We start from the raw sequence: 23243 nt of genomic DNA, 5'->3' as shown, positions 1-23243 counted from the left end.
ATAGCAGATGGAATCTGTACAAAAAAAATCTCTATAGTGATATCCTTTGGTGCAGGGGATATGAAACAGACCTATGTTCGATCTCTTGTTTGTGCTGATCTCATTCATAGTAGCAGCAGGGAGAGTACAATCACTCAGCTCCACTGTGTTCAAGAGGCGAAAATTGACCAGAGTTTCCAGCAACATCTTGCATGCCGAGTCAGGATGTCAACATTTGATGACAAAAATCAGCATGAATCAGTTCCTCTCCCTTCAGTACTACCACTCCTTTGTTTCCCACCCAAGTCTCCTCTTAGTGATCCCAGTCGCTGTATACTGTCGGCTGGAAAGCTTGCAAGAACAAGAGTTCCTATAGTATACATTAGCATCATGAGTGGTGGTAAGGAAAGAGGGCCCCTGATCTGGTGCATTAGAAGTTGGATTGGGCAGGTGCAGGATAGATGGTGGGGGAAGTAGATACCGATAAGGGAGTGCAATGGATAGCATTGTTGGGAAGAAATGAATGGTATTCAAGGGGAAGGTAATGGATGACAGTAAAGGGTGCAATAGATGTGAAGAGGTCAATGAAAGGGAGAGGGGAGGACAGGGAGCAATGAAGGGAAAATATACAGGAACAAGAATAGGCCATTAAGCCCCTCGAGTCTGCTCTGCCGTTTAATTAGTTCATGGCTGATCTGTACTTAACTCCATTTACCCGCCTTTGCTCCATATCCTTTGATACTCCTGCTTAACAAAAATTTATCAATCTCAGTCTTGAAAATTTCAATTGACCCAGCATCCACAGCCTTGTGGGAGAGAGAGTTCCAGATTTCGACCGGCTTTTGTGTAAAAAAATGCTTCCTGATTTCGCTCCTGAATGGCCTAGCTCTAATTTTAAGATTTGGTCCCCTTATTCTTAATTCTCCCATCAGAGGAACTGGTTTCTCCGTATCTACCCTATCAAATCCTTTTTAACATTTTAAACACCTTGATCAGATCACCCCTCAATCTTCTATACTCAAAGGTATACAAGCCGAGTTTATGCAACCTGTACTCATAATTTAACCCCCTTTGATGACAGGGACAAGTCTATCAGTGTTTGTCAAGATAATGGTCACCTTGAATGTTTTTGCAGAAGATATCTGTCCAATCTCACAATTAGCAGTACACGGCTACATCATGCAGCTGATTGTTTGCCCTGCCAGGGATTTCATTAATATCCCTATTGAAATCAACCAACAACATGAAAGAGCCCTGAATTTTTATTGTCTGGCTGGATTCCCTAAAGTGCAGGGCAATATTGATAGCACGCATAGGCTATACAGGCCGCTACCCTCAAATCCACTGCTTCAATAACACGCAGCTGGTCTGTGACCATAGGTATAAATCATGCACATTAATGTCCCCTACCCTGGTAGTTATCATGACTCCTTTATTTTGTGGCATTAGATGTTGCCACCATTATTGCTAGAAGACCAAGGCTATCCACTGAACCATGGCTCATGACCCCTTTGAGACACTCATGGACAAGACCTAAAAGAGATACAGAGAGATATATTGATAAATAAATGGTTTGAAAATGACGGGGGTGAAATTCAACATTGGCAGGTGAATGAAACAGGTGGTAGTGGATCCGTCCGTCACCTGTTATACATCCCACCCAGTTTTCCTTCCTACTAAAGTCAATGGAAAGGAATATCGAGCAGGGTGTAAAATGGGCAGCCAATCCACTACTGGCCATTTTGCACCCCAGCCAAAGTTAAATTTCATCCCTGACATGCTGTACATGCCCGAATTTCTGATGTGCAGTTGGGTGAGATTTCCCACTGGGAGCACAAATTTGGAAAATTACTCCTCATAAGTATGTGCAACATGTCTGTTGAAGTTATAAAAAAGGTCAAACCAGGACAGAAAGACTACAGATGCCCTGTTGAAAACACACCCAAGAGGCTGAAGCTAATTAACTGTTTTGATATAGCCATTAACCTGCTTCTTGATCACAGAAATCATGGCCGGGGCGCTGGACAAGTGCAGCATACTCAAAGTGCACTGTGACTGTCCGGGCCCCAGTACACCAGAATTTAATGATCGTTTCCATGGTCTGGTTCCACCTCTGAGAGACCTACAGCTGCAGGACTGGCAGTCAGCCTCAGGAAACAGCAGCTTCCAGGCCCGTAGTTTTTTTTACAGGCTGCAGTAGAAGGTAGAACTTACCTCTCAGGCCTTCTTTGCCTTTTACCTGGGCTATCAGACCTTTCAATCTGAGGAAAGCCAGGTCAAAGCCAACTTCTTCAAATGCCCCTGAGTCTGGGTGCCCTTCCAGCAAAGATGGAGGAAAGTGACGTGAGAGGGCCAGGAATGCCACCTCCCACCTCATTTCCATGGATGACCTTGCCTTCTGCCTGTTGTAAGGAACATAGGAATTGCTAGATGAAAAATGACCAAGGTCCATCTAGTTTGCATTCTACCAACCTGAAAGCCGCATGATACAATGATAATGGAGTTGTTGACTAATCATAGCAATCAATCTCTATTAATAAGTCTACAACAGACCTAGATATGACACGAGGAAAACCCCAGTGCTGGAGAGCTTTGGGAACTGTAGGTCCAAAGTCACCTGTTCCTCCCAAGCATATTAGACTTACAACATGTTATGTCTCAAATTACTCATATGCTATATCCCAAAGTATTATTTTCTGATTGAAATGTATCTAATTTGCATTTGAATGAATCATTGCTAACTGCTCAGCACAGCTGAGATCTGCCTCTTTGAGGAAGCCCCAATAATCCTGGGGTAACGTAAAGGGGGCAGAGACCTGATATAATGGGTTTCCATCCCCTTTTCCTCTGCATTGGGCCTTGGAACTGAGTGTTCCCCAGCTGCAATTGAGAGGAATATGGGGGCCCATATGTTTTATTTTTAAGATCAGCTAAGATATAGACATAAAGAGGAGGTAGCAAGATTGCTACCTGTTACTTTACTAACTAACAACAATACCTTGCACATATTTTTAATTCCTTTAACAAAACTTCCCACAGTCCTTCATAAGGGGGAACGGGAGCACACTGAACAGAAAATGAGAAAAAAGTAATAACAGGCAAGCAAAGATGCAATCAAAGAGAAAGGTTTTGTGAAGGCTTTTGAAAATCGAGCAAGGCAGTGAGGATTAGAGAGAGGATTCCATAGAGCAGGTGCATAGCTGCTGAAGTCTCTGTTACCATAAGAGAGCTCTATTTGTGAACCATGTCCTATAATCCTCTAAATATAATATAACTAATATGCTATATCAAGTTGAACCTGGCTGAGGCTGTAACATTGTAATTCTGAACTTAGTTATGTCATGTTCAATTGAATACAGTTCATTTCTACAATATATTAAAATCAATACAGATGTTGCATGCTCTAATTTGCAGATAGGTAAACATCTCCTATGGGTTTTCCGATGTTAGTATGCTAACAGTTGAGTATTATCATTTCCTATCATACCTCTAGGTGGCTCTTAATAGCATTTCTCATTATTAAATAAACAGTTTTTAGCTGTCATGGTCCCAGTCACACCAGCAGGTCCACTTCGACCGGTAGATAGAGCTTCAGAAGCCTGCACAGCCCACAACTCAGCCAGCATCATACAGCTACAGAGCTTCCACAACCCAGGATGCAACCAATAATGCAGATCCCCACCTTTTTTAGAGAAGAAAGATTCATTCTCAGTGTTTGGATTGGATTCAGTTCCAGTAGTGAAAGGAGAACGATGCAATCACTCACTATCCTTTTCCCCTAGAGGCCATAAAAAGTGTCTTCCCTACTGATGAAATAAGTTAATTCCTACATACCACCACAAAGGAATGTACAGCAGGCCAGGGAGAGACAGGGTGAAAAGCAATATCCGCCAGCTTCGTATGAAGTATGCAACCAAAGGCAGGAACATATATCCGATTGCATAAGAAATGCAAACTCCCAGTGTAGAGTAGATAACCCGAACAGATTTCCCAAGAACTTCTGATCCTGTAAAAGGAGAATAACCAGGTCAAGAACACCAGTGATTGTGAGTCATTTCCCAATTTTATTTCACTGACTATTATGATTGTTCAGTTAAAAAGAAACAGAACCTAGAATTTAGCATCATACTGAGAACAACTGAGTCATTGAAGGTAGTAGTGAAAGGGTCGATAATAGTGCAGACACTTACCAAGAACAAAGGCAGCCACATAATTTGAAATCTGTCCAACACCCACAAAGAAATTAAGAAGACAAAATATTTCCCATTTTGGAGAGAACACTTGAATCATGGTGAATCCAGTCTGTACAGCCATGGTCCCAAACAAAACAGCCTTCCTCCCAAACCTGCAAAGCAGAGACAAACAAATCTTCATAAAAATGCACACACACACACTCATGCATGTAGTTGCTAAATAATGCTAAATAATGCACACACTCAAGTACACACACACACTCATGAACACACAGCCGTTTATGCATACACATACGTGCAAACAAAACACCTGCTCATGCATGCACATCCATCCATGAACAAATATAGGCGTACACATTAGAATGTGCACACTTACTTGCACCAGAACGCACATGCATAAGTACCAATCAAGCAAATATACTCATTCATGCACTAAATAATGCACACACACATATACACATTCATACAAATACTCACTTATGTATCTACATCCAAAATTTCTGACTGTTAGAGTTTGTTACAAATTTCCATTGCTTTTTCATTCCTAAACAAAGGTTTTTTTGTGATGTGGCAAAGTAAAGCACAAAGGATAGAGATCAAGGGGGTGATATCGCACTTTGTGATAATGACATATAAATATGATAACTCATTTATTTAGTGCATTTATTAAAATAGAGAGGAATTTCATATGATTGTATTGCTACTAACAGGGTGATTTCAGTCTATAGAATGTTACACCTATAATCTACAGTCGTTTTTGAGGTTCCAAATATTGATATCAACCATGCCTTTTAATAATACTTTTGGTGTAGAGTATGTTAATCCATATCACTTAAGTTATTTTTTATACCATATATATGTTATCCAATACAGGAGCAGAAAATCAACCTGCAGTGGACAAGCAGTTCATCAATTACCACACAATTAAATAAAAAGTCTATCTGGCAGAATTGAGAAGAGACATGCGTGAAAATAACTCACCTGTCTGACAACTGGCCAGTGATAAAGGTGCCAACCAGCACTCCCAGGAAGAATACTGACATAGAAAAAGGTCCTTTCCAGTCATTATTACACACCAAGTCCCACTGAAATGAAAGTACAAAAAATTACAAAATCATAAACAGATAAGAAAAGTCCCTGGGTAAAATTATAGGTAAATCATTTTAAGCCACATTACCTAAGAGTGTACACACTGTCAAAATAAAGAATATACTTTCATTTATATAGTGCCTTTCATGTCCTCAGTACATCTCAGAGAACTTCACAGCCAATGAACTTACTTTTGAAGCGTAGTCACTATTGTTATGTAGACAAATTCAGTAACCATTTATGAATAGCAAGTCATCACAAACAGCAAATGAACAAATGACTAGACAATTTGTTTTTATGTTGTTGAGTGAGGAAAGAAATGTGGCCAGGATACCAGGACCTGTTTTTCTTGGAGTGGTGCTATGGGATCTTTTTCATACACCTAAACAGGGAGAGAGGGTCTTGGTTTAATGTCTCACCTAAAAGACAGCACCTCCCAGAATATAGCACTCCCCCAGTATTGCACTGGATTGTTAGCCTAAATTATGTGTACAGTACATGTTCTATAGTGGGGCTTGCCCACCTAACTTTCTGAGTCAGAGACAAGAGTGCTACCAACTGAGCCACGCTAGTATTTAACATGAAAATAGATGAAAAGAAAAGCCCATTTGGCTCATCAAGCCTACTCATTCCAATAAACAATGCACAGTTTACATGATTATGGATTCACCACAATGGGCCAAATATTCCTGTGAGCAGTGAACGAATGTGCCAGCTGTTCGTTCGACTTGCACTTGCTCATAGACTTTCTATGGGGTTTTGCACAGCAAGTTGCTGTCAGCCACACATTCAAACAGTGTGACGCCCTCCACAGGACATCTGGGACCTGTGTGAACAGGGCAAGCGGCTGTGTATTTCCTTAACCAATTAGGTTGAAGAATCGTTAATAACAGCGCAGAGTCTGAACTAGGAAGTGTAAGTTAAAATAGTGAATTCAATGTCAAATCAGGTAGAGAAAGCAAAATAAAGACCGGGAAAGAAAGATTGGGTTAAAAGAGAGAGATAAAAGAGACAGAATGAAAAAAAAATTTAAAAATTATTTACATTTTTTAAAAAATCTCCAGCAATAATTAAAAGCTGGAGGAATGAGACTCCACACTTATAAAACTTAATTTTCAGTGACAGAGAGGTTGTTTGGCAGTAATTAAGACTCACCACACCGTTAAAAGAGTATTTAGACTGGAATGAACAGCCCTAATTTTTTCTGGCGCGTTTAGTCCGTATCAACGACGTCAGTACAGGAACTTCATGCCGTTCAATACATTTGAATGAGGAGCCAGATGACAGGATGCCTTTTTCGCACAGCTTACTGAAGGGCAGCGCATCTCGGACAGCAACTTTGGATTTTCACGTTTAACTGCGCATGTGCGCTCGCAGAAACCTGCTGTCCGATTTGCGCACCGTTATTTTCACAGCAAAATCCGGCCCAGTATGTTTAACCTGCTGAGGGAGGTGAGTAACCACATCCAAAGCAAAACTGGGAATTTTTCCCATGATCCCTGAAGATAATTGAACAAAATTCTAGAATGCCAATCTAAATGATTATATTCCATAGGTTATCTTTAGCTAGTCTATGCTTACCCTTGAAACCATCAATCCTATACCTAACCAGATACTAATTCAACTTTTTAAAAATGATTTTCTCTCATTATTTTCTCCCTTCCTCTCCTGAAATGACTGACTCCTGCTGAAGTATAGTTCCCAGGTCTTGGCCTCCCTTTGGCAGCTCACTCAGTTGTCTGTTCATCATGTATAAACCTTGACAGGGAGTTTTAGCTATGAAGACAGCAGAGCTCAGCCTGATCCTATCCTCGTGCACACTTTCTAGCGGTAGTCACTGATCCAGGATCAGGAATCTGTCTCCAATCTGAGTGGGGCTGGACACTGAGAAGAAAGCGTTTTCTTCTTCTGAGCGCCATTCCTAACACTTATCTAATGTTGGAAGAAGAAAATGAGGTGGGATATGAGGCCTCTTCCACCTTATTTACATTGTAACTTTATGCATGTACCTGCTATAGGCGGAAGCATTCTGCCCTCTCTTCCCTGGCAAAGCTTTGGGAATCCCACACAGCTCTAAAAAGGTGGAGAGCCATATCCAGGGTCTCCACCCCTTTTTCCTCTGCTTTGCACCAGGGGAAATAGAAGTGGAAAGTCTGTCCCATTTAAGGATTATAGTATTTAATTTATTTTGATAGGAAACTGTTCCAGATGTCTGCATGTCTGTGGGAAAAAAAATTCTTCTACTCTACTCTCACTTGAATCTTGAAGTTTGCCTCTCGGCATTTTAAAGACCTGGATCAGATCCCAGCTTGTTATTCTTTTCACCACTGAAAACAAGTTCAGTGTGTGAATGATCACTTCATAGCTTGGAATTTGCATACAGTCTAGATATTGATAAAGATATGCTGCAGACATAGGTAGAGAAAGAACGAATATGAATACAAGACAATAATTCAGATAAGAGTACTTGATGTATTAAATACCGAGATTGAATTACTGTCTTAAAGAGCAGCTGAAAAGAAGGCAAGTAACTGCCAGATGACAGATGAACAGGAAAGCATTGGGGCAAGCATGCTAGAATGGGGAATTGGAAAATAGTTACAGCATTAGCACACAAGACAAAGACATAAACCATGGCTACAAACTCCACAAGCAACATATAAGTGCTTCTATTCTGAAGTTTTTGTAAGGGAATTTAATGTATTGTTGATCGCAGATTCACTAACAATGCAAGTTCCCCACAAATCAGGGTTTAAATCCATTAATCAATTACTGTGCGAAAATTCACTTTAAACAAAAGATGTTGCAATTTAAGATGATTATATGACAATCTAACAATTGTGTAGTATTAACAGCAGCATATTGCAAAGCAAGCTAGGGCTCCTCATTTGGTTATGTACCATATAGTGCATCTGTTAATGAATACATTAACCTGGACAAATCAAGTGCCTCTTGGTATAGTTGTGGCTTTTGATTATTGAAGGAAGCCTAAATTTCAATTTAACTAGCACATGGGGTTTCCTCAGCTATTACTCAGGCACAAAGTTTGCTTTGTATCTGACCAAATAAATTTCTCATGTTATTCCACTGGGAGAACATGAAGGTTGCCTTAAGGTAGTAGTTCAATGTAACTGTTCGTAGTGCAGGCAGGAACACTGCTACATCTCTGTCTAAAAAAATGGAAATGAGGCTGACCCTGGAAAATCCACCAGGGTTATTGTGAGAGATGTTAAGCAGGTGCAAAGCCTCCCACAGCAACTTCATACTGGCTTTCCACCAAAGTGGAAAATCTCACCAAAGCAGAAAATCCCGCCTAGCAGCTCAACAATAACAATTTGCATTTAAATAGCACTTTTAACGTAGAAAAATGTCCCAAGGTCCTTCGCAGAGGCATAATCAGATAAAAATGGACACTAAGCCAAAGAAGGAGATATTAGGAGGGGTGACTAAAAGCTTAATCAAAGAGGTACCTATTAAAGAGGGTCTTAAAAAAAGGAGAGCAAAGATGGAGAGGCAGAGAGGTTTAGGAAGGAATTTCCACAGCGTAGAGCCTAGACAGCTGAAGGCATGTCCACAATGTTGGGGCGAAGGGAATTTCTGGATGCAGAAAAGGCCAGAGTCAGAGGAATGGAGAGTTCTGGAGGGATGTAGGGCCGGAGGAGGTTGCAGAGATAGGGCGAAGCAAATCTAGGAAGGCATTTAAATACAGGGATGAGAATTTTAAATTTGAGGCATTGGGGGACTGGGAGTCACTGTAGGTCAGTGAACACAGGGGTGATGGGTGAGCAGGACTTGGTGTGGGATAGGATATGGGCCGGATGGGCTGAAGTTTATGGAGGATTGGAGGCCAGCCAGGAGAGCATTGGAATAGTCAAATCTGAAGATGAAAAAGGCATAGATGACAGTTTCAACAGTAGATGGGTTGAGGTGGTGGCGGAGGTGGGTGATATTATGGAGATGGAAGTAAGCCCTCTTTATATTGAAGAGTATATATGGTTGGAAACTCAACTCAGGGTTCAACTGTGGCTCATTCAAGACTGGATATCGGGCAAACTGTCTGACAACACAGAGAAAATGAAGGGGTGGAGAGAGGTGGTGGAGAGTTAGAGCTGGGTGCCCTCAGCTTACAAGTGGAAGCTGACCCATATCTGAGGATGATGTTAGCAAGGGGCAGCATGTAGATAAAGAGGAAGGCCCAAAGTAGATCCTTGCGGGGGTGGGGCGGGGGGAGGCTCCAAAGGTAATGGTACAGGAGCAGAAAGGGAGGCTCTGGCCATGATTAGATAGGTAAGAGTGGAACTAAGCAAGGGCAGTCCCACTGAGCTGGACAATGGAGGGGGCAATTGGAAGAGGATGGTGTGATTGATCCTTGTCAAAGGCTGCAGAGAGATGAAAGAGGATTAGGAGGGATAATGCACCATGGTCAAAGTCACAGAGGATGTCATTTCTGACTTTGGTTAGGGACACCTCGGTGCTGTGGCATGAGCTGGAAACCTGTTTAGTGAGATTCAAACATGGAAACAAGGACATGGAATTGGAAATGACTTTGGAGAGGAAAGGGAGATTGAGGATGGGGTGATAGTTTTCAGGGACAGAGGGATTGAAAGTGGGTTTTTTGAGGAAGGAGTGATGATGGTAGTTTTGAATGGAAGGAGGACAGTACCAGAGGAGAGGAAACTATTTACAATGTAAGGTAGCATGGGGGCCAGGAAGAGAAGTTGGGTGGCCAACAGTTTAGTGGGAATGGCTAAAAGAAGCAGGAGGTGGATCTAATGGATGAGATGTGCTCGCATGATGGAAGATTGATGAGAAACTAAAGTTCAGAGCTATGATGGGGCAGCCTGGAGGAGTTTTGGCTTGTTGGGGATGAGAAAGGGGAGATAGCAGCAAAGGCAAATAAATTGATGGCCTCAACCTTAGTGACAAGGAAGTCCATGAGCTTCTTGCACTTGTTATTGGAGGTGAGGGTAAAGGGGGTTAATGGGATGGTTGGTAGTCGTGAGAAGAAATCAGGGGTTATTTTTGTTCTCCAGGATGATCTTGGAGTAGTGGGTGGGTTTGGCAGGGGAGACTGAGGTCCAGCCAGATCTAGTGATGAATGGCTAAACCAGTTGTGTGTCAAATATGCTCAAGTCTGTGCCCCCTGGACTCAAGGGAGCAATGATGGGGGCTGTACTATGGGGAATCACCAGTTTGGGACAGAGTAAATATCAATGTTCTTCTGTGCTGTTGTATAAAAATGAAAGACCTTGCACCACTTAAATTAAGTTAAATTCCTGGGCATACTTTTCTCACAACAAAACACCTGCAATTCTCCAGTGACACAATGGCCTCAATTTTAACTCCCCTCGCCCAGCAAGAATGGTTTAAGATTAGGCCGAGTCAACCTACTAGCTTGAGGTCGCTCCCTTCCCGCCATTTCCTCTTTGCCGACTTTTAAGTCGGCCGAGGCTCCCACTACAGGCAGGCGGGGGGCTATTTTAAATTCAAAAGTCATGGCCTGATGATGTAATTGGTGCTGTGATGTGATTTTAATGAAAAGTCTGTTTTGCCAGAAATTTGGAGGATGTTGGCAACGCTATGTTGTTGCATACCTCCAAGGTTCCATTCCAGGAAGACTACTCAGTGAAGGTTGGGGAACCTATTAAAATTATGAAAATAATCCTGAGACCAGAAAATCAGCTGGAACAAAGTGCAGGTGGAAGCCCTACCATGCCCCAAATTCTCTAATATGCAAAGTCTAGGCTGCTCTTTCCATACAAGGAGGCAGTGCTATAGATAGTTGGAGTGGAATCAATTGAGTTTGTGGGCAAGGGAGAGCTTGGTGGCTTTACGGCAAGGCAAGTGTCCTCTTTTCCTTCATCTTCTTTCTCTCTATTCAAATTGACTTCCTCATTAAAATCCATGTTCATTCTGCACAAGAGCAAATTGGCACTCATTTGCCATTGAACACGTTTGCCCAGTCATTTCAGAGAGGTAGAATAGTAACATATATTCCTTTTTCTGTTGCTGGTTCCCAAAACAAGTGTTTCTATCCCCAGCTTGCATGAGAAAACCAGCCCATCACACAAGTATCTAATCCTGCAGCTCAGATACATTCAACTCAGTGGAATTCACTTAGTAAGAATTAGGAGGGAACAACTGGAAAATCACCGAGCATAAGTGCAGAGGAGTAACTGGAGGTGGCAGCAGAAGAGCAGAAACCAGCTGAACAAAAGTCTATGGCCAGAAGTTACCTTGCTGCAGGGGCCATAGATTAATGGGGCAGAAATTGCTCGGAGCAGCGAACCATCAGAGCTTGCTGCTCCATAGATTTATACTAACCCACTAACTTACCGTGGACTTTACTTCGGGCACTTCCTCGAATAGGAAGCGGAGAAGAGCCCAGCGTCAGTTCAAGGGAAGTTAGAACCCTGGGAGAAGCAAGAGGATCGATCTTTCCCCTCGACCAATCAGATCGCAGCATTTTTGACACTCTACTTTAACTGTCTCTGTCGGCTTGGGATGTGAAAACCAGGAAGCAAAAGGTACAACATTAAAATCATTGTAAAAACAGTTACAGGCAGTGAAAAAAAGAGAGGGTAAGAAATAATTGAATTAAATAAAAGAGACAGAAGGGAAAATTTAAAAATAAATTTTAATTTTTGATTTAATTTTTTTTTAAATGGCCAAAATCTATTAAAATAAGGAGTACTGAGACTCCACATTTTTAAAAGTTAATTTTCAGTTTTTTGGCAGTCATTAAGACTATTAAAACTTAATTTAGACCTGGTATTTTTAAGCGTACCTGTTTTGTGGTGATATTAGTTACTTTCCAGTTGGGCAGATGAGCAAGTTGGCCATATTTCAATGATTCCCCTGATTGCAGTGAGCGATATACCTTTAATTCGAATGCTGTCATATCGCCGGCGAACCAATAGGAGCAAGTTCCGGATTTCTGAGATTCACTGCACATGTGCGAACCTCGGAATTTGCTCCTCCATTTCGCCGCTAACAACGGTGAACGCCGTTGAGCTCACTGTTATTTTGCAAGCAATTTCTGCCCCATTATTTTGTTGGGGCTACCAATAAAAGGAAGTTCGTAAATAACCACAAATGCTTCATGCAGTCTTTTGAAAGATATGTCTAAAATTCTGAAGAAGCACAGCTCTATCATCCCTATAGCAATATGTGAAGGTTTCATAAACATGCAGTCCACCATGGAGTGAATGGCAATTCCAGAGGCATCTGCAGGGGAGCATAGGTCCAAAGCACAGATGCTGTTTCTCTCACAAACTTTGTGAATACGGCTATTGGGACTTGGGGCTCCAATTTATAGCAGGCTTTCACCAGGATTTGTAAGCTTGAGGGAATCTTAATGGTGACTTCACACTCCTCAGTGGTAGTCAACAGTCTGTTCCCACATACATCCCTGGTCATCTGGACCGAATGTTCAATAGCTGGCGCATGGCAGGAGGAGACATGCATGAGGCAGCTTTTTAATACCCATCTACTCCATCCAGCTCCCTCAAAGAATTTATGAGGTGCCTAGTAGTAGTAGCCATGAACTGCCAGGCAGTGTGGGGTCCAAAATGCTTGTACTATTTCTAGGGCCCTCTCAGACCATTATAAGTAGGTACATGGTCACAAAAATCCCATGAGGCCTGCCTTGAGAAGAAGTTGTCTCACACCATTCTTACTCCCCCTACTGATGCAGTACCTAGAAAGAGCATTAGATTAGGAAGCAGAGAATACACACTATCCACAATTAACAAGGAGAAGCACCAAGGGGAAGAAACAGTAGTAGCACATACACAGGGTACCAATAAGGAAAAAACTGATTATTCTTTATTTCTACTTAGTTCTGAGTGCTCTTTTGAGGAGGAACATATAAATATGGGCATTGAGGATTGATGAGTACACAGTATATATAATTGAACTCAAGTTGATTGAACTGTATTGTGCTCAATAAGATAGAGCGGCAAGTGCAGAATTAGACTTAGGTGCAAGTCCAGAGTATGTCCTGTCCCACCGGCAGGACAGACCCACCAGAGGTGGTGGTAAAGTGGTATACAGTCAGGAGGGAGTGGCCCTGGGAGTCCTCAACATTGACTCCGGACCCCATGAAGTCTCATGGCATTAGGTCAAACATGGGCAAGGAAACCTCCTGCACCTACCGCCCTCCCTCAGCTGATGAATCAGTACTCCTCCATGTTGAGCACCACTTAGAGGAAGCACTGAGGGTAGCAAGAGCACAGAATGTACTCTGGGTGGGAGACTTCAATGTCAATCACCAAGAGTGGCTCAGTAGCACCACTACTGACCGAGCTGGCTAAGTCCTGAAGAACATAGCTGCCAGACTGGGCCTATGGCAGGTGGTGAGAGAACCAACACGAGGGAAAAACCTACTTGACCTCATTCCCACCAATCTACCTGTCACAGATGCATCTGTTCATGACAGTATTGGTAGGAGTGACCACCGCACAGTCCTTGTGGAGATCAAGTCCCGTCATCACACTGAGGACACCATCCATCGTGTTGTGTGGCACTACCACCGTGTTAAATGGGAAAGATTCAGAACAGATCTAGCAGCTCAAAACTGGGCATCCATGAGGTGCTGTGGGCCATCAGCAGTAGCAGAATTGTATTCCACCGCAATCTGTAACCTCATGGCCCAGCATTTCCCTCACTCTACCATTAACTACAAAACAGGGGATCAACCCTGGTTCAATGAGGAGTGTAGAAGTGCATGCCAGGAGCAGCACCAGGCATACCTAAAAATGAGATGCTAACCTGGTGAAGCTACAACGCAGGACTACATGCATGCTAAACAGCGGAAGCAGCATGCTATAGACAGATCTAAGTAATCCCACAACCAACGTATCGGATCAAAGCTCTGCAGTCCTATCACATCCAGTCGTGAATGGTGGTGGACAATTAAACAACTAATGGGAGGAGGAGGCTCCGTGAACATCCCCATCCTCAATGATGGCAGAGCCCAGCAAGTGCATGCAAAAGACAAGGCTGAAGTGTTTGCAACCAACTTCAGCCAGAAGTGCCAAGTGGATAATCCATCTCGGCTCACCACCACCTTCTCAAGGGCAATTAGGGATGGGCAATAAATGCTGGCCATGCCAGCGACGCCCACATCCCATGAATGAATAAAAAAAAGTCCCGTCGAGCAATGTTTGAACATAAATCTGCTTGCATGTCACCTTCAACCATTTCTTCCTCCTCCTCCATCACTGATCAACACTGCACTTCCTGGTCCCCTGATTCCACGGTTCCTCCTCTCTCAATGGCAATATTGTGCAGTAAACAGTAAACACAGGTAATTTTACAGATCTTCTCAGGGTTATAGAGCAGAGCCACTATGATCTGTCCAAAAAAATTGAATCTCTGCTTTGTCATGTCAATCATATGTTCACAGAATTTGGGTGGAAAATTAACTTTGATATATCCCTGTTCCACATTTTTTTGTGGGTTTCTTAATGGACCAATAGACAAGGCTCCTCCTTGGGAGGCATCTGTCCAGTCTGCTTGCTCCTTCAAATAATAGTGGCAACTATCGCAAAATGAAGGAATCATATCTGCTCCTGAGGTATTGCACATTCATTTTCAAGGTTGTCATAATCCAACACCACCTGTACATTAATAGAATAGAATCCTTTCCTATTCATAGAAGACAAGGGGTTGTTGGTAGGGGCCTGATAGTCCCTCATGTGCCATCAATGAGGCCCCACTCTTTTGGAAATCCGCCACCAAGTAAAACTGATGTTCCCTCTCTCGCTGTTGCCTGCTTTCCAGTGGGAAAATGATAAAAGCATTTTCCCTGGCAAACAAGGTTTTTGTCATTTTTTAAAAATTCTTTGGAGCACTAAGACTGACTGATCTGGCAAATGTCTCCAGCGATCGCTGGGAAAGAAAGAAAGAACTTGCATTTATATAGCGCTTTTCAAGACCTCAGGATGTCCCAAAGCACTTTACAGATAATGAAGTAAAATAATTTTTACTTACCTTTTTGTTGGCAGCCTCCAGCTGTTCCTTTAAAGACAGTTACTTTTCACCTGAAAAAAGAGAGCGCAGCATGCACAGCGTATGCTGTGGTCAGTCAGGAACTCATTTTGTAAAGGGGCCGTAAATAGGTATTCGGCCCCCGATTTGCATACGCAATGGGCTTAACATTAGTTTCAACTGGGCGCCTTGGATGACTACAGGGTACCCTGGATGACTACAGGGCACCCTTTCCAATATGGCGTGTGGCTCATACCCACCGTGGAATGAAAATGCTTGCGCTGAATGACATATTGGACCTTTCAGTGTCCGTTTTTCACCTACGCAATCCAATTTCTAGGTCAATCTGTTGTTTGATTAGCTAGTGTCTGAAACCGTAAGACTCCATCCTTAGAGTCAACACTGCTCTACATTGATTTGAGGATTTAATCTGCTAAGACTCCTAAGTCTCTTGCAAATTCATCCTTAGCTATTTCAACATAATTCATGGAGTATGTGTGTTGCCCATTTTTTCTTCCTATGTGCATGTTATGAATTCAGGTCTGTCACAGATATCTACTTGGGTTCAGTGGTGTCACCTGCTTCAGACAGAAATTGACTCCCACTGCCGTAAATCGATTCAGGCCCTGGGAGTGTAACAGTGAAACTCCCTTCTGTTCTTAATCGGGTCACTGTGTCTTTTGCACATGCGCTCCTTCAATTTCTTCAAAGGCAGACTGCTAACACTAGGCACAATAACATTCAGTTTGATTCGTAAGCTGCTTTATTCCACAGTGGAAAATATGTATAGAACACTCAATATTATAATGAGAGATACTTGATACAATTCGTATAATTTCTGTTCCCATACTGTTACAAAAATAAAGAATATGTGTATATTCACCCACTCTGGTGGGTCATCTAATTTAAAAGCACAATCTGTCTGTACCCTGTCCTACCCCCAACCCCCCCCCACCCCACCCCAAGGGGGTATTAGTTCCCTCCCTTCACATCCTTCTAGAGCTTGACAAGATATCTTCCTGAATGGCCAGGTGTTGCGAATGAATTGGTCATTGTGTTAGATCAGTACAAAACAATTACCCATCTTGTATTTTAAATACTTCTTATCTGGGATTTCCCACCCAGTTTTATATGGAGCGGAATGTCCGCTCGCTCCTTACAAAATTAGACTGAATTAGAACGGGCGGGGCTGCGGGCAGGGATTTCCCACTTCTGGGGTTCATATAGAATTCAGCATCTAAGTGGAGATGTTAGGGTTCCTTTGTAGGGGTTAGATAGTGGCTGAAAAATGGTCATGTTGTTGGGGGGGGGGGGGGCGTTGTCAGGCTTTCTCCCAGATGGCAACTGCCCAGAGCTTCTGCATCATGGGCCAGGTGGGTGCCCAAGATGTGCTGTCCAGCCTCATGCAAATGAGGTGCCCTCCCACTCACCCATATTCTTCAGCAGTGTCAGTGTTGGAGGGTACCAGTAAACGCAATCCCAATGTAATTGCCAGGATCACGGCCGCTGGATTTTCAGGCTGTTTGGTATGGGGAGGGGGGAGGGGATCTGCATTGTTTCCTAATCACATCATGCAACCCCTCTCATCTTAAAACATTTACAAATAGGATTTAGAAAGGTAAATGTTAATTATTAATGTTTTCATATGAGAAATAATGGTGTAATTGTATTTCTGCAATCACTGGCTTTGTTTTTAAGTTCAGAAAACTTTTTGCGTTTAATCCCTTGAGATAATCTTTAGCTCTGAAATGATCCCATCAACATTCCATGGGCAAACATAAAGCCAGCAAGACCTGAAATTAATTCATTTATATTAAAATAACACCTTGGATACGCTGATTAGCATTAAAACATTTTAGGGTCCAGCAAATTAGGTGTCTTAGTGCATTTTTGATGTAATTAGAGCACTGCAGTTTCTGCAGAATATGCAGCTAGGGATCACCTACAGTGCTGCCAAATGCTGAGGGAGTTATACGCCTTATAAAATAGAGCCCTTCAGTCCTCTACTTTCTTCAAATTCATTAACTATGTAATGGAAGGCATGTTGGAAACTAAAGAAGGTTCAAGGACTCAGTGGGTAAAAGCACCATTTTTTTTATTCATTCATCGTCAGGATGTGGGCGTTGCTGGCAAGGCTGGCGTTTATTGCCCATCTCTAGTTGTCCTTGAGAAGCTGGTGGTGGGCCTTCTTCTTGAACTGCTGTAGTCTGTGTGGTGAAGGTTCTCCCATGGTGCTGTTAGGTAAGGGGGATCCAGTATTTTGACCCAACGATAATGAAGGAACGGCGATATATGTCCAAGTCAAGATGGTGTGTAACTTGGAGGGGATCTTAGAGATGATGTGTTCCCATGCACCTGCTGCCCCTGTCCTAGATGATGGAGGGATGGGAGGTGCTGCAGAAGAAGCTTTGGTGAGTTCTACAGTGCATCCTGTAGATGGTACACATTTCAGTCATGATATGCCGATGGTGAAGGGAGTGGAAGCTTAAGCCAGTAGATGGGGTGCCGATCAAGCGGACTGCTTTGTCCTGCATAATGTCGAGCTTCTTGAGGGTTGTTGGAGCTACACACATATGGGCAAGTGGAGAGTATTCCATTTCACTCCTGACTTGTGCCTTGCAGGTGGTAGAGAGGCTTTGGAGAGTCAGGTGATGAACCACTTGCTGCAGATCACACCACATATTGCTTGGTACTGAGCCATACTGCAGGTAACATTCCAGGTTTGATTCTTGTTTTTTATCCAGTTTTCTAATCGTACTTGTGTTAGTGGTGGGGTACTACAATTGGTCTCAGTATTACTTGACTAGGAAGGAGGTAAATCAATCAGTGTTCTGACTCTCGATTGCTATTCAATGATCTCTGCTGGAAAGTGTGTGTGTGTATGAACACCATGTGAGGACAGGCTTGGCTGTGACATAACCTCACAGTCAAATTACCATCCAACACTCACTGTCTAGGAACAAGTAAAAAGTTCTCACTTGTAGAGTAGTACTTGTACCAGGACTCCCATCACCCGTGAAACTGTATCCCTGCTATAGTCACTGCCTTCACGAAAGGAGGGGAAAAAATGCGAGGGTTTATAAGAGAAAATTCACAAAGAGGTTCAGGTCCTGAGAGGAAAGAGATTGGGATCGGGAAATGTGAAATTAGATTCATTAAGGTCGTTTGGGTCTGGACAAGATGAGGAAAATGGGAACAAAGTTAGAGTCCGAGGCTAAGGTACAATTTTCTAATGTGTTTTTGTACCGAAAGGCAAGCCAGATTAAACATTATAAAGTACCTACCCGAGGTCATGCAAGAATTGCAGGTGTCTGGTAATATCTGGATTCAAATAAATGTGTTCATTTTATTTACAAAATAAACTCTGACCATATGACAGTTATCTTCACAAACTATTCTCAGGCGAACTATTGCCGGTGGGACCATTGTGTCCCTCCAGCCACATACCTCGGTGACGATGGTGGAGATGTATTGATCCTTACTGTACTCCCATCCATCCAAACAGGGCTCCTGTTCGACCTCAGACATATTGAAGAAATCTAAGTCGGGAAATGTCTCCGAAAGATTCGATATCACGTCCAACCGGTACCGTCTGCATTTGCTGTACTGGAGTTTGTCTCCTTCTTGGACCAGAGGGAGAGTCCGATTCATCCACACTTCACTGAGATTGAGATTCCCCGGAATTAAGCAGCGATGCTCTGGAACGTCCCCGATGAAAACGATGGACAGACCGCAGAACCCGTTGGGAAAGACACTGAGGCTCAAAAAGAAGAAAATAAACCTCTGATAGGGTCCCCATTCTCCGAGGAAAGCGGTCATTTCATCGTAATCCCGCATGTTAGTTGCAGCGGGAGGACCGACAGCGAATGTCTTTAGTAAAGCTGCAGCAATTGGCCGATGGAGGGCAGAGCAGAAGTTTGCAGAGCTGCATTATTTCGAAGTGTAAATAATTCTAGATCCTTTCTACCTATAAATAGTAATCCAGTCTTCATCCGGCACTGACCGCTCCTCCCAATCCCTCGATTCTTGTAGAAAACAACTTGTTTGCCAACAGTGAAGTAGGATTTTGGCAGGATTTGGGAACTGCCTTTGATGAGGTGGCAGGAATTGGAACCATGTGAGTTGATCCCCATTCAGAAACATCTGTAGATTATAGCATTTTTGTGGTGGAATGGGAAGAGATTTAGACAGGGCTGTTCATGCAGATGGCAGATGTTGTGATCAAGAAAAGATCTCCCCTATTACATTGGGCCAAATTGGGTTGATTTTGACTGCCTTCACTTGCCATTAGCGTAGGGTTGTCAACCCTCCAGGATTGTCCCAGAGTCTCCAGGACACTGCTGCGAGCAACCCAGGAGAAAAATCCTAGGTGCATTAAAAAAGTTGTCCATTTTTATTTCATTTTCTTCAAACATTTCGTTTATTAGTTATAAAAATATTGGAGATGGCTGCTTGACTGACAGTCAAGAATCATTCAATTGGGTAATGAAGAGGCTGTTCACTCTTTAATTGGCATGGGAAGTCCAATTATGGAGTCATGGTGGTTGGAGGCAGGATATCATGTGATGAAACCTCCAGGGTAATGTCCAACCAGAGTTGGCAATCCTAAGTGAATGGGAAAGTAACAGCCATTTTGAAAAGGGCCTACTGCCTGGTGTCCAAAGCACCAGTCTATTTCAGTCCCTTTTAATATGGAAATCGGGGTCCTGTTTTTTTTAAATTTCAAAATATACTTTATTTAATAAAATTTAAGGATACACACAGTACAATGTAAATATCACAATTCCAAGGCAATACAATTCAAAATAATACAATACAGGTCATAGACAATACGATCCCAATATTACAATTCAAACACTGTACCTATCTTATAATACATGGTGAACAACACAAGGTGGGGTGGCCTTACACGGTGGCCATTCCCCATAGAGCCTTTGTGTAAGCTGCACTTCACTTCAGTGCGTCCCGCAACATGTACTCCTGGACCTTGGAGTGTGCCAGTCGGCAACTCTTGATTGCAGACAGCTCCTTCAGCTGGAACGCCAGCAGGTTTCGGGCAGAACAAAGGGCTTCCTTCACCAAATTGATGGTCTTCCAGTAGGAGTTGATATCTGTCTCGGTGTACATCCTGGAGAACAGCCAGTACAGCACAGTATCCTGTGTTACCTAGCTGTTGGGGATGAATCGGGACAGATACCAACGCATCTCTCTCCACACCATCTGCGTGAAGGGGCAGTTCACTAGGAGGTGGACGGCAGTCTGGTCCCCACTGCAGCCTTGGGGCAGCTCATGGTGGCACTGAGATGCCTTGTGTGTAGGAAAGACCGCACTGAAAGGGCCCTTCTCACCACCATCCAAGCTACAACCTGGTGCATGTTGGTCAGTTCCAATGACACAATGTTCTCCCAAATGGCATCGACCATCTGGTCAGAGATCTGCCCGATTGAATCCAACCTCTCCTTTCCCTGCAGGACCCCCAGAACTTTCCGAGCCAATTACTGTCAGATGGCTTTGTGGTCGAAAGGGTTCCTCTTCAGGAACTTCTCCACCTGGGACAGGTGGTGGGGTACGGTCCAGCTTGACGGGACATCCTACGTCTGCTCGGCTAGCATGGCCAGACCCAACCTTCTCAGTGTGGTGCACAGGTAGGAACTCAGCACATAGTGACACTCGGTGTTTGCGTACCGGGGGTCTACACAAAACCTGAGGCAGCCACACACAAAGGTGGCCATCAGGATCAGGGCGGCATTGGAGACACTCTTCCCCCCTTTGTCTCAGAGCTTGTACATGGTGTCCCTGTGGACGCATTCTACCTTGGACCTCCAGACAAAGTGGAAGATGGCTCGCGTGACTGTAACGGCAGAGTAGCGGGGAATGGGCCAGACCTGGACCACGTAAAGCAACAACAAGAGCACCTCACACCTTATCACCAGCTTTCTGACGGCCATGGAGGGAGAACGTCCCTCCCACATACCAAGCTTCTGTTTGGACTTGGTGACCGGTTCTTCCCTGTACTTGGTTCAGGCCTGGGGCCCCCTGAATCAGATCCCTAGCACCTTCAGGTAGTCGAAGCTGATGGTGAAGGGAACAAAGGATCGGGTCTCCTGCCTGCCAAAGAACATGGCCTCGCTCTTACTGCGGTTCACTCTGGCCCCCCGAGGCCAGCTCAAACTGTTCGCAGATGCCCAACAGTATGTGAACCAGCCGCTGATCGGAGCAAAAGACGGTGGCATCATCTATGCACACGGTGGCCTTAACCTAAGAGCCTCCGCTTCCTGGGATCGACGCCTCCCTGATACCTGCATCCTTCCTGATGGATGCAGCAAATGGCTCGATACATCACACGAATAAGACCGCAGAGAGAGGATAGCCCTGCCTGACTCCAGATCTGATCGGGAAGCTCTCTGATTCCCATCCATTGATTAAGACTGCATTATGGATGCCCGTGTAGAGCAGTCAGATCCAATTGCAGATTCTCTCCCAAAACCCCATTTTGGAGAGCACATTCATCATGTACGTGTGAGATATTCTGTCAAAGGTCTTCTCCTGGTCCAAGCTTATGAGGCAAGTGTTCACCTTTCTGACCCGCACGTAGGCGATCATATCCCTGAGCAGCTCAAGACTATCAGAGATCTTCCTGCTGGGTATAGCATAGGTCTGATTGGGGTGGATCACCAGCTCCAGAGCAGACTTGCACCTGCTGGCGATGACCTTAGACAGAATCTTGTAGTTGGTATTTAGAAAGGAAATGGGTCGCCAATTTTTGACTTCTTCCCTCTCCCCCTTCCGCTTGTAGATGAGGGTGATGATGCCTTTCCTCATGGACTCTGACATGCTGCCTGCCAGAAGAATACCCCCGTATACTTCCAGCAGGTCTGGACCTATCCAGTCCCACAGAGCCGAGTACAACTCAATTGGTAAGCCATCGCTTCCAGGAGTTCCACTTTTCTCGAAGGATCAGACGGCCTTTGTCAGCTCTTCCAAAGTCGATCTATGCTCTCCCGCTTGCTGTCCTCTAAGACCTCCATGATAGGGGACAGGAAGGACTGGGAGGCCATGCTGTCTGTGGACTTCATGTCATACAGACCGGCATAAAAGGACTTGCTGATCCTCAGTATGTTGGCCTATGAAGATGTCACCGAGCCTTCTATCTCCTTCAGGCTGCTGATCACAGAGGTCTCTCTGTGCAGCTTCTGGAAGAAGAAGCACGAGCACTCTTCATTCTGCTCCATGGAGCAGACTCTGGACCAGAAGATGATCTTTGAGGCCTCAAAGCGAGGAGCGAGGCTTGCTGGCCCTTCATCTCTCTGAGTTCCTCTCCAAAATCGACCACCTTCGACTGCAGCTGGAGCAGATCCTGCATGTTTTTCTGGAGCTGCAACACTTCCCTCTGACTCTCTCTTGCCTTCTGAACACCTTTGAGGATGAAGAACCTCTTGATGTTGGCCTTGATCACTTCCCACCAGTGCACCGTGGAGTTGAAGAGGGGCTTCACGGTCCTCCAACCAAAATAGTCCCTTCTTAGTTCCTCGATGTTCTCCGGGGTCAACAGTCTCACATTCAGCTTCCATATCCCCCTGCCCATTTTCTGGTCCGCCTGCAGTTGACAGTCGGCCAGTAGGAGGCAGTGGTCAGGGAAGAGCATCAGCTGGACGTCGGTGGATCTGACCTTGAGCGTTGGGGACACAAATAGGAAGTCTACCCTGGAACGGATGGACCCGTCTGATCTGGACCAGGTGTATCTCTGCGGCGCTCCCTCTGCAGGATTGCTGAAAACTTTGCGAAGCTTTGCGTCTTTCACAGCTTCTATCACGAGTTTGGACGTGTTGTCCAGTATTCTGCCAGCCCTGCTGGATTGTCCAACTGCATCAATGATGCAGTTGAGGTCTCGGCCTGGAGGTCGTCAGCATCATCAGGAGATGCTGGAAGACCCCCAGCCGCTCGCTCTTGAGGGTCGGGCGTACTCATTGATCAGTCGAGCGTGGCGTT

General features: G+C 44.1%; 1 protein-coding gene and 1 long non-coding RNA gene across 6 annotated transcripts in view; one reads left to right on the top strand and one right to left on the bottom strand.

Moving 5' to 3' along the window:
* Positions 1 to 19121, bottom strand: part of LOC137332376 (organic cation/carnitine transporter 2-like) — a 54373-nt gene extending 35252 nt beyond the window's left edge. Inside the window, exons 1-4 of the mRNA XM_067996155.1 lie at positions 18702 to 19121; positions 5154 to 5257; positions 4170 to 4324; positions 3814 to 3985 (exon numbers count right to left, since the gene is read on the bottom strand). Coding sequence (XP_067852256.1) covers positions 3814 to 3985; positions 4170 to 4324; positions 5154 to 5257; positions 18702 to 19091 — 821 coding nt within the window. The 5' untranslated portion in view covers positions 19092 to 19121. The remainder of the gene's footprint in view (positions 1 to 3813; positions 3986 to 4169; positions 4325 to 5153; positions 5258 to 18701) is intronic.
* Positions 1 to 20023, top strand: part of LOC137332377 (uncharacterized) — an 86725-nt gene extending 66702 nt beyond the window's left edge. The window contains exons 4-5 of one of the 5 annotated variants that reach the window (XR_010965642.1): positions 17877 to 17962; positions 18760 to 20023. This is a non-coding gene — a long non-coding RNA (uncharacterized lncRNA). Of the gene's footprint in view, positions 1 to 5045; positions 5372 to 11302; positions 11837 to 17876; positions 17975 to 18759 lie in introns of those variants that run through there. The other 4 variants (XR_010965643.1, XR_010965644.1, XR_010965645.1 and 1 more) reach the window with 4 other exon arrangements.
* Positions 20024 to 23243: the final 3220 nt, after the last annotated feature.

Source organism: Heptranchias perlo, chromosome 14 (assembly GCF_035084215.1).
Source record: "Heptranchias perlo isolate sHepPer1 chromosome 14, sHepPer1.hap1, whole genome shotgun sequence".
NCBI classification, from domain to species: domain Eukaryota; kingdom Metazoa; phylum Chordata; class Chondrichthyes; order Hexanchiformes; family Hexanchidae; genus Heptranchias; species Heptranchias perlo.
This window is presented reverse-complemented; position numbering and strand designations above follow the sequence as displayed.